Raw genomic sequence first — 12,098 nt, forward strand, 5'->3', positions numbered from 1 at the left:
AAAACAGTTATAGAAAATTAGTCCATGTCTCTCAGTAGTGTTGAAAGTCACAACAGATCAGCCATGTGCAGATGTTTTCTGGTTTGTACCGCATCATGATATCATTCCATATTTGCTTTAGGTTTCTGTGTTTTAGGCCGTGTTGATTTCCGAAGTCAATCTTGTAATGAAGTCTGTTGGCTATCCTTTGGGTGCGAAAGAAGAATTCGCCGCGGAATTTTTCGAGTCGTTTTTTTCGTTAAGTCAAAGTAATCGTCTCTTCTCATTGATCTGTTTCCAGGTAGCACCGGCTGTTTTGTATTTGTCGATTGATTTTGTTGAAGACTTGATAGTAGTAGAAGATCATTGAGCTGATAGTACATTGGCAGGGGTAGTAGATTTAACAAACGTAGTTGTTCGATGTAACTCAGTGTCTTGCTATTTGTTATCCAGGACGCAACCTTTCGTTGAAACCGTTTCAAGTTTCGCATATCTCCTCGTTTTAAGTTACAGCACGAGGATCCGTACATTAGAACTGGCAGAATCATCGATTTGTAATGTCCCAGTTTGATGCGCATATTAACTTTAAAGGCTACATTTCTTCTCGGGGAATAGAAGACTCGGTTAGCTTTCTTCATTCTTTCCTCTAAGTGGATTTTCCAAGTCAAATCGGATTGTATCAGAATCCCTAAGTCCTTTACACCAGCTGTTTGGAGGAGACTTCCACACAGGTAGAAGTGTCTTTCTGGACCTTTGAGCAAAAGTTTGGCGCATTTTTCAGTATCTAGACCCATTTTATGTTGGTTGACCCAGTCTTCCAGTGCGTCGAGGTTACTCTGTACTTGGTCTGCTGGTGTTCCAATGTGGAGTATTTTTAGGTCATCCGCGAACATAAAGGGTTCGCCAAATCTGAGGGCATCTGGCAGGTCGTTGATGTATATGCAAAATAGGATGGGCCCAAGCAGGTTTCGATTTGATGTTGTCCACTCGGACAAATTGTTCTCGTCCGTTGAGATAGTCATATAAGACTTCAAGGAGACAACCTCCAATGTTAATTTGCCCTGCTTTTAATAGAAGTTCGTAGTGGGGTTTGTCCTTTTTGCAATTTTCGCTTGGCCGACTTTTTGTCTGACCCATTTGACTTTCGTCTTCAGAAACGGGATAAAGAGGTAGTGCCCTGAGGTCACTAAACCGTGGCTAGCTGTTTACGAAGCAAACAGCTCGCCGGTCGTTTGAGAGCAATTCGCCCGACGTTAGTCGGTTATGTTTATATTTGTACATCCTTCGCCTTCCAAGGTTCCTGCAGCTAAGTAGTCGGCTTTACGTGTTTAATCAAATGTACTAACAAAAAGGGCTCTCGCCCAAACATACACTCGAGGGGTGGTCGAACGATATCTAACGTTTTTAAAAGACGAACAGAAAAATTACGAACGGTATTTTACTACCGAACGACATGATTAGTAAATGGAATAGCGAGATGCGTCAGCATAACAAGTTCAATAGGTCTAAGAAACGGATTGCTTTCTTTGATGTGGAAATTGTCAATGAAGGATTTTTCGGGTCTTTCCCAGCATAGCCACCCCAGCTTAGTGGTCAGATAACCTATAGCCCCACCAAATATGGTTGTTATACCATAATGGGGAGGGGCTACAATTTCATTGGGGGGGGGGGGGGGGGGGGAGGGGGATGGCGGCTATAATAGGAAAGACCCAAGTTTTCTGCGTTTGCGAAACCCCAACAGCAAAACAATACGAGGCTCTAGGTTACTATGGCAGCGCGAAATTGTTGATGCTTCAATGGGAGCTGTTGTTGAAGAGGGGAGACTGTTAATTGTCTCGTTTGTTTGTCTAATTTGTTTTACTTCACATTTGTCACAGTTTTGTTTTACTTTACAGTTGTCTCGTTTGTTTTACTTTACTCAACTAATGTTTAATATTTTCATTTGATTGATAGAATTGAAAAAGACGAAATGCTTTGTGAGGACGTAGTGCTGGGAGCGCCGCGGACCAGCCAAAGTTCACCCAGTGTTGGGGAGGGCATTTATTTTAGTTTTGTGTATTTTATGTTGTAGGGCTATGAGTTATCTGATCACTATGCTTGAGGATTATAATAGAAAAGACCTGAAAAATGTAATTAGTGTTACTTTGAAATAATTTGCAGAACTGATATTAAAACGAGCTTTTAAATGCAAAGAGAAGCTTTTTAAATACTTGAGAAGTATAGTGGAACCTTCTGCGCTACACAGTTTCGCGAGCCGTCTTGTTATTATCAAATCCTCTACGAGAACAGCAGTATGAGGTGAGATAGCTGCACATGCTTATTAACTTGTTTGTTAAATTGAAAAATTGACACTTTTCAGGTTCAATGGGTACGCGTGACTCCTGAAATGGACGAAAACTGGGAGGATGTAAGCTTTTAAACGCTGTTTATTTTTTTTTATTGTTTAATGTTATACACATCCCATTCTGAACACATTGCATAGTAAATGATCATTTGATAACAATTTCATACGCCCAGGCAGTGCAAGCTATATGCAATCACGGGCGCAAGCTATGATCCAAATGCTGAAAGAAGTGAACAGAAATGATAAAGAGAAGGGTATAGAATAGGCGCGCATTAATATCAGCAAGATATTTTTCAGGCTGTGGATCAATGGCGGGCCAGGAGGAAGCAGAAGCGAGCAACAAGTGGAGACTACTTAGATGTTGCTTCATCAAATGAAGCCGATCCGCAGCCTTCGAATTCTACGAAACCGAAGATAAAAACTTTTCAACAGATGGTTGAAGAAAAGTAAGATCACGCTACACAATACGGCTCTTGTGGCGTAGAAAGCCTATTCGTATAAGCAATAAAACGAGAGGCAATTGTTGACTTGAGACAGTAATATGAGAGATGGTTTTTGAAAAATGTTTTGGAGCCTACCCGTTTTTCAATCTTACTAATGCCATTTTTTCAACTAATGCAATGCTTATTGAATAGTTTTAGATTTGTTATACATCAACAGCAACTGTGGTGGACCTTTTGCTAGTAAATGGTTATTGTTATTAGAGCCAGTTCGATACATCATTCAATTGACAATTGGAAAGTATCAATGAGAGATCGATCGAAAATCGTTCAAAATCGAATCAAACTGCTTCCTAAAAACGAGATAATATATGGCACTTGACGTAATAATTAAATCGATTACAAACCTGTCTAGAGATCCCCGAAAACCGCATTCAGCAGTCCAAGATCTCAGCATTTTTGTATCAGCAGACCTAAATTAGAAGTTTCATATAGGAGAGAGACTGAAAAAAGACAATGTTTTGTATATTTTGGGGAGAAACTTTTGTTCTAATATAAAACTTTCAAGGTAGGTCTCTACAAGTCTTTGGTACTGCCTGTGTTGCTATACACCCTCACTTGTATAGCACTAAATCGATCCGATAGTTTTTGAAAGAGAAATTTCAAAAGAAAGCAGTACGATGGATAACTGAAAAGTATAACCCAGATTACAGAGAACAGCTAAGATTTTTAATCATTTCACCGTATTCAATATTTATCCAGCAGAATGGCCTCATCTTTGTTTCAAATTTGATGGCAGAGAAAAGGGAATTGATTGAGCTCCCGGCAGGAAAAAACTAGAAAAATGAAAACACAAGAACAGAAAAGGCGCGAACTGAATTTTCTTTCAAAACTTTTAGAATTGCGAAATAAAATAGAGGAATATATTAATTTCTGCAAATGCAAGGGGTTAGAACGAAGAAATGTGCAATTTATGCAAAAAGTTTTTCAATGAATTATTCTCAGACAACAATGTCTGCACTTTGGGTTGCAATTGTACAGTGCGCAGAAATAATTTGACAATATTTTAAATGTGATCTCATGACTGGGATCATGTCCCTTCGTTCAGCAAATAATAGCAGTAATGTTTGTCATTAGAGAACCCGGGGTGCGATTTCATCGGTCACTAAAACTAACAAAAAATTGGGGCAAAAATAAGACTGAATTAAATCTTAGTTTTGGTATTTGAATCAAACTAAATAATCGAATGCTTTGCTAACGGAGACAAAGACGTTTCGTTTATTTTAACTCTTGTATATTTTTAAGATGAAAACTTTTCTTTCACTACTCTGCAAAATTGTACTACATAGAACAGTTAAGTTTTTCAAACATCTTACCGTTGCCAATGCTTATCCATCTGAATGACCTTATCTTTTTTTAAAAATTGATGGCAGAGAAAAGGGAATTGATTTAGCTGACAGTAAGCAAAAATGGAGATAAGTGGACACGTGAAACTTTCAAATTTGAAATTACAAGAACAGGAAAGCCTGAACTGAGTTTGCTCTCAAAACTTTTAGAATTGCGATATATAATAGATGAATATATATTAATTTCTGCAAATGCAAGGGGTTAAAACAAAGAATTGTGCAATTTATGCGAAAGTATTTCAATGAAGTATTCTCAGACAATGTCTGCACTTTGGGTTGCGATTGTACAGGGCGCAGAAACAATTTGACAATATTTTAAATCTGATGACTGGGATCTTGTCCCTTTGTTCAGCAAATCCACAACAACAGTAAAATTTGTCATTAAAGAACCCAGGATTTCATCGGTCACTAAAACTAACAAAAATTGGAGCAAAAATAAGACGAAATTAATTCTAACTTTTGGTATATCAATCAAACCACTATAAATAATTGGCTGCTTTGCTGTCGGGACAAAGACGTTTCGTTTATTTTAACTCCTATATATTTTTAAAACGAAAACTTTTCCACTAATTGCAAAATTGTACTCAATTTCAAATGAAAGTCAACACTTTTGTACCCTTTGGTTCTCTATAAACGTTAAAAAAAATCGTAGTCCCCATCCGGCCTCGTGCCCAGCACTCGGACGCAAGTACCCTCGTGTCAGGGCACTAAGTTCCATGGGCGACTAAGAATTCGTTCTAACATATGCTCAGACTAATTGTTTTTCATTTAACTAATTTACCTCCTTCCTTTCTTTTAACTTCCTTCCATTTAAATTATTAACTATTTCATGAATAAGAACTATAACTGTTTCAACCCCTGGTGAAGTTTGAGTTAGGAAATTGGGTTTCCCCATTAGAGCTCCCGCCAATCATGGTAATTTTACCATAATGGGGAAGCTATTATTTTGCTCCTTTAGTTATCTTAAGAGCAGTTTTTTTTGCAGATGTAAAATCCAAGGCGAGCAACACAGTTATTCAAACAAGTAGCTTAACATTTTCTCGGCCATTCGATTTCAATTTTTTGCATCATCAGTAATGTTCTTTCGTAACTACCGTTCTAGTCTATCCACATCTGTTGAAAAATGAACTTCAATAAATTTTTCTATGGTTTGATGCTTTGGTAGTTTAAATCGGGTAGTTTCATTTTAATTTTGAGTGGACTGAGAAATCTGTTTGAACAATTTTTGGTGTGTGAATTTTTGCATGTCTAACAATTTAGCTTATGTTTTCACTTTTTTGTTTTGAACAGAATGTTTGAACAGATAATCCATGTAATCAAAGGGCAGCTAAAGGTTTATATCGCTTAGATACTTTCGGTTTTTGTTTCTTGAATATTTAGTGATGGCCAATTTTGCCGTTACTGGTCCTTAACGACTTGTCGCATTGCGCCTCAAATCAGCTATTTGATAGTTTTAATTCGTATAATTTTTAGAGAAATCAGTCATCTTTTAGTATTCCAATTTCTTGGTTGTTTTAGTTCTCCTATGATTGTCTCATTAGCTAAAGGACTCATTGACTCTGTGGTGAGGCGTAATTGGTTCATTTAAATAGTTGCAATTCATATCTAACATATCTGACAACTACACAAATAGACAAAAAAATTCCGAAAATCAGATTCACTACATGACACTTCGTCAAATCGCTGAGAACTTCTGGCATTTATTGAGAACCGGGTAGTTGTTTGAGCGAGATGTTGAGCCAGAGTTTCGAAATGACTTATGGAGAGTCAAGTAACCTTTCAAGTTTATAGAAGTCAAATTCTTTCTATGTATGTAGGAACTACTCGTATTTTAATTTCTGGTACTGATTTTATTTCTGGGATTGATTTGACGTTTTTATACTTACAAAAATAATTTACAGTTATTGTAAAAATAACATACATTATTTAGGGAAGAAAGAGAACGAAAAAAATGGGAGATTCGGAATTCTATCGGCAGCTCTAATGAATACCTCTCTACTGGCTTGGATACTGAAATTATACAACCCGAAACCGAGGTCACTGTCAGCGCAAATTATACTGAGAGCAATGAAAGTTACCAAATGTCATCTGCTAAAAGATACGAAAAGTCAAAGCAAACTGCAATAAGTGAAACAAAATCAAACGCCAGCAATAGCAGCCAGCGCAGTCCCAAATTATCAGATAGTGCAACGACCGCAAGTGAACAAACTGTTATATCGGTTCGTCAAACTGCTGTGGTTAATACAGAAGGCAGACATCATATCCAGTCCTCAAGAAAATCAAATCCGCCACCAAAAGTTGCTCCGAAACCGAAGAAAAGTGATAAATCGCCAACTGCTAAAGCCAGGGATTTAAAAGTCGACGAAGATATTGTTGACGTAGGTCAGTCAACTCATGTTGCTGCTGCTGACACGAAGTCTCATGGTCCCCCAGAAAGCAATTCTGAAGTGGTAAGCATAGTTACAGTGCATTTAAACCGATTTTTTTGGTCAATTTCAGTAGGTCGATGACATTAGCAATCTAATTCTTCGAGAGGAATGTTATCTTTTCTCAGTTTTGGAAATGAAATTTCATGAATACCAAAAAAAGTCAACCAGATTTGTCTGTTCCGTCACAATTTTCTTGCATACTTGACGAGTAACGATAAGCAGTTTTTCTCATTACTTTTTCTGTCCGTTTTCAAAGTATAGCAGTCTACAGCGAGTTCTTGGTTGCAATTAGTTTTCCTAGCAAATTTGCTGATCTTCTTGATTTGTTTTGCTTCATTAGTGGGTGGTTTTTGTGTGATGTAAATTTCGACTTAATTGTCTATTTAAGTCATGAAATAGTTTTCAAATGATTTATTGAGAATACTTGGTTGCAGTCCCGAAAGCTAGAGAATCTGTAAAAGAGGAGATTTCTGCTTCTGCTCCTGAGCGAAGACTAAGCTAGTTCTATCCTTCGCATATTGAGTCGAAGTGTTTAAAAAATTAGTTGCTCAGTAAAGGAATTTAAAATGAACACAGTATCGGAAAAGAAATCAAAAATAGAAACGTGAAAATTACATAAAGCCCAGTTTTAGATTCCCGTTACTCTCCCCGACTTCTCGTGTGACTTTTTCAGGCTTTCGTTCTTCATTTTTGAGTGATCTCTATTGCTCTCACTCCGATGTAAAGCTTATTGCTAATATAAAATTGGTTGCAGCATGGCAACAATAAGGCCCTGATATCTGAGTGGGCAGTGCTTCTAGTTAGGGATCGGGAGGTCAATGGATCGAATCCCGGCGTGGTCAAATGTTTTACCACCCGCCAGTCGTTCGAGAGCAATTCTTCCGACATTAGTCGGTTTTTGTTTGCTTATGATACAAAGCACTGTATCCTCAATGTGAAACATCAGTGAGCCTAACTATTATATCAAAATGAAATAGTGCATGCTTTTGTCATTATTAGCTGTGATCGTGAGCTATCATTTTCATCGTCAAGATTTCTGTTACAATCATATGACATCACGATCACTTCAAATCTGCTTTTGTTCATTCGCGTTAGCAACTTTTTGGTCAGACCTGACTTATTTCACTCAAAATTTACTTCCTCACTTTCAAATTGACTTTTTTTTGAAGGAGATAAAGTCAACTGAGTTTTTATCACTCTAATTGAAGGTTATTCCATAGCAGCTAATAAAAGCAGTAACAAGCTACAGACTCTTAATCAAAGTATTACATTTCAGCAATTATTAAAAAGAAGAGAAGGTCCTTTTTCTGTCTGTTTTTTAATAGTCCACATCTAATCTTGATACCGTAGAGCTTGATACCGTAGACGTTCTCTATAAATTCATTATTGTATAATACAAGACTTTGCTAATCGGCGACAAGGTGTATTGGTCTATATAAAGTTTGATTCTTGTAAAGTTGCTTCATTTTTTGACGACCGGTGTTTTGATGCCAAATTGTCGTGACAATCTTTTATCTTTGTCTATGGATAAATTTTGTAGTAATTGGCTGTTTTTTAGACAGCAAGTGGCAGGCTCTGTTGAACAGAATTGTCCAAAAAAACAAAACCACTGACTTTTGTGTAAACTATTTCTGCAATTGTAACTCATTGAACTTGCTTGTTTTGAAGTTGAAAATTGTGCTATCAGGCTCTGAGCATCCTAATTTTCTGTAGCCTTGAAAATAAACGATCAGAACATTGCTGAGTTTTAGACTCATGAACTCGGTGAAGAGAATGACGCAACCTCCTCATCCATATAGCAAGAAGACTGATTGTTATGCGTTTAGCTGATCTGAAATATTTCTGCGTATTTGTTGTTTGGTCATGATTGGTCGTTTTATTTGTATATTCCCACAATAATGAAAGCATTACTGGGTGAAGATACCGGTCGTCGTCTTTTTTTTAGCCTCAATTTTGAACATAATGGCAAAAAAATGTTTGGTTGCTTTTAAACACCTTTTACAGCAATGGGTTATATCTTATTGGCATTCTTCAATTCTTGTATTTGATTATTTGATTTTGCACGCTAGACTAGATTTGTTTTTGCATTATCGAGTTGTTGTCCTTAAGTTAATGGAAGTAACTGAACGATTGTTTAAGTCATTATTCGCGGTCTCGAAAAAGTAAAGAAATTTTTTTTTGGATGTATTTCTAAGACGATTCTGGCCGATTTTTTGGTGGTTTTGCGAACTTGATTGATGTTTGCGATATCAGGTGCTGTTATTGGCCTTCTTGTTTTTAAAGTAGCTATTTACATGAGTTTGAATCGATTTTGTTGATTGCATTTTGAAACTGGTCTTATACTGATTAGTGTTTTGATGTAACAGAAATGCTATAGCTGTCTTGATCGGCTTTCACGTCAAACATAATCAAACATAAAAATCAGGTAATGTTCTATGAAATAAAAACTTCTATGAAATAAAACTGCTAGATAGTAGTCAAAACCATGTCCAGCTAATTAATAGTTGCACTTAGCTATTTGTTTTGTTCATGTTACTGTCTGTGTTTTTTTTGGAAAAAATGTTTTGGGACTGATTTTTCTGGCTGAACTCGACAAGTTGCTGTGGAAAGCCGTTCTATCCTGTAAAGTAGTTGACAATGACTGTTGTTTTTCATCTGGTAAATTTATAGTTTTAGAGTTTTTCAGTTTTCATATTAAAGAATGTCGTACGCGACGTTGCTCCGGAAAACCTGCTTCAATTTGAGCTTTGCAGAATTGACAGTAGAAAAAGTTATACCTCTCAAAGAAAATTTTGACAAATTTGAGACCAATTTGAGCCGTCTTGTTTTATAATAGTTTTTACGAAGGCACTTGTCCTGATCTTATTTCTCAATAAATAATAGAGCAGTTGGTTCAGTAGGTTGGAAGAATATTTTGAATGGGGTATTTTTGTTAGTTGCTCTTGAACGATTAGGAAGCAAAAACATCACTTGAAGCACCTTAGTGACCTTATCACCCCCAAAGACTGCAATCCAACAGCCACCAACGTGTTTGAAAGCAGGCTACAATACAATCGAGCCCACGACAGTCCTTCGAGAGCAATTCTTCCAGTTTTGGGTGGTTGTCATTCCTGGACGCCAATAACTATCTCAAAATCGCTTCTTTTCTGTGATTTCAATACCTAGCTTAGTCTGTATTTTGCCGTTTGCGGCCTTCTGAGACCTGTTGTTTAAAAACCCGTTAAGTCCGATATCACGAAAACTATCATGAGAAGGTTTTCCATGGTTATAGCTCCAGCTCTGTTGTTTCATTACGGTCGGTATTTAATGCTGCCTGTCTTCAGAGCTTTGACAGTAGTCTGTTGCTCATTTTTCTTAATTTTAATAAAATGCTGGAGAAACCGGGAAAACAGTGATAGAAACGCTTGCACGTCATAGTATTTTAAGTTCTTGTGAGTGATCGATCTTGGGTTCATACGACTACACAGAGCTGAGCGACGTGCAGTTTGAGAAACTGTTGTCAATGTTATTAGGTAACCCGGTGACAGGAGACTAGAACATTTTGATAACCTCTCGACGTGAAAGCGTCAAGATATAGACGAAGTTTCAACATGGTTCAAGGAAAAATATCAGGCTCATCAAGATATTGGTTGGGTATTTCAACGCTATACCTTATACCAATTTTGAGTCAAACTTAGATAGTCAATTTATGACACGGACGATTAACGACAATGACGATATCTTTTCTTTTAAGTCGCAGAGAATAAAAATGTGAAGAAGAGGACTGTCACTGAGTGGAGTTAAACATGCATGTGTTGAGGGTGGTTCGTGGTTTGTGTGATAAGTGCAGGAGGCAAGGCATGCATGTGTTGAGTGTGTGGTGTTGTTTGTAAATGAATTGATAGGAGGTGGTGGCATTCTAACTTATTTTCCGCTTTGTCGACCTTGCAGGTCCCTTGCAGTATATGTATTTACCCAATTTAGCGCGTGATACCTCCTCCCTTGGCCTAGCTTCCCTCCCGTATTGTTTACGCACAATAACACGTACAGCTTCCTTACAAAATAAGCACAATTTCTTTAACGGCGGGAAAACAGCTCTGGGAATTTTGACGAATTGAGCGCAGTACAAAGCACGTGAAGAGAGAAGCCTCTCTCTATTTTTTTAAATATTTCTAATAACTTTATTAAAAAGTAATCGGAAGGCAATTATGAAAAGCATTTTTTTTCTCTTTTTCTTAGTACATATTCTGAAATTTTAGTTTTTTGCCAGAAGTCGTATTCAACTGAACATCTGTGATACTTATAATTTAAAGGAGAACTAAAGCAATCAAATTACAGCATTTTTTGAAGGAGAACTAAAGCAAACGACCGCAACGTTGCTGAGTTTTAGGTTGTGCAGTGAAGAGAATGACGCAACCTTTCATCCATTTAACAAGAAGACTGTAAATCAGAAGATTATTGAGTTTAAGAATGTGCTAATGATTGTTATGCGTTTAATTGATCTGAAAAGTTCCTGCGTTTTTGCTGTTTGGTTATGATGGGTTATTTTATATGAATGTTCTCACAAGAATGAAAGAATTATTGGGCGAAGATAGTGGTGAAGAGAATCCTCTTTATTTCGTCTCAACTTTGCACATAACTGCAATAAAATGTTTCATTGCTTTTGAATATCTTTTTACTGCAATGGGTTTTTTCATATTGGCTTTCTTCAATTTCTGTATCTTATTTGAAGTATTTGACTATTTTATTTTGCACGCTAGATTATATTTGTTTTTGCATTATCGAGTTGTTGTCCTTAAGTTAATGGAAGTAACTGAACGATTGTTTAAGTCATTATTCGCGGTCTCGAAAAAGTAAAGAAATTTTTTGGATGTATTTCAAAGACGATTTTGGCCGATTTTATCGTTGTTTTGCTAACTTGATTGATGTTTGCGATAGCAGGTGCTGTTATTGGCCTTCTGGTTTTTAAAGTAGCTATTTGGTTTTTGGCTCTTTCTTTATTTTCTTAAGATATGTTAACACATTTGGGGGTTATCTTCAAGTGATTTGTTTTTGGTCATGTTTAGATAGTAGATCAGGCTATTTGAACGAGTATTTCATCAGATGTTTGATAAAATGTGGTTTTATGGGGAATATTGTTTCAGCTTATTTTGATTTTTTAATCGGGTGTTTTAACATTTTAAGTAGATGGAGAATGGGTAGTCTTAGCTTAATTGTTCCGACTTTTTTTCAAAAAGGAGGAATATATGCGAGGTCAGCTTTTTTCTTCAGCCAGACTTTCACTTTTTGTTTATGATCCGTATGGAAGATCGAGAAACATCATTTTGTACCCTTTGAGACTACTTTTGATTTTTATTTTAAAATGTAACTTTTACCTCTGATTAAAAAAAGGGGAGATGTTTAAAAACTGGAAGGATAACGGAAGTATTGAGTGTTGAGAAGATGTGGGGGTATTAACATACATCTATATAGATGCTATATTGTTTTTTGAAATGTAATATAAAGAAGATTATACTAATTT

At 36.6% G+C, this 12,098-nt stretch overlaps 1 protein-coding gene across 1 annotated transcript in view; it reads left to right on the forward strand.

Annotated features, from left to right (window-relative positions):
• Positions 1-2,079: 2,079 nt before the first annotated feature.
• The window catches only part of LOC142336485 (uncharacterized), a 117,158-nt gene continuing 107,139 nt past the window's right edge, over positions 2,080-12,098 (forward strand). The window contains exons 1-4 of the mRNA XM_075385368.1: positions 2,080-2,277; positions 2,339-2,386; positions 2,621-2,769; positions 6,100-6,619. Coding sequence (XP_075241483.1) covers positions 2,366-2,386; positions 2,621-2,769; positions 6,100-6,619 — 690 coding nt within the window. The 5' untranslated portion in view covers positions 2,080-2,277; positions 2,339-2,365. The remainder of the gene's footprint in view (positions 2,278-2,338; positions 2,387-2,620; positions 2,770-6,099; positions 6,620-12,098) is intronic.

The sequence above is a fragment of the Convolutriloba macropyga genome, chromosome 3 (genome assembly GCF_964194025.1).
Source record: "Convolutriloba macropyga chromosome 3, txConMacr16.3, whole genome shotgun sequence".
Lineage (NCBI taxonomy): Eukaryota > Metazoa > Xenacoelomorpha > Acoela > Convolutidae > Convolutriloba > Convolutriloba macropyga.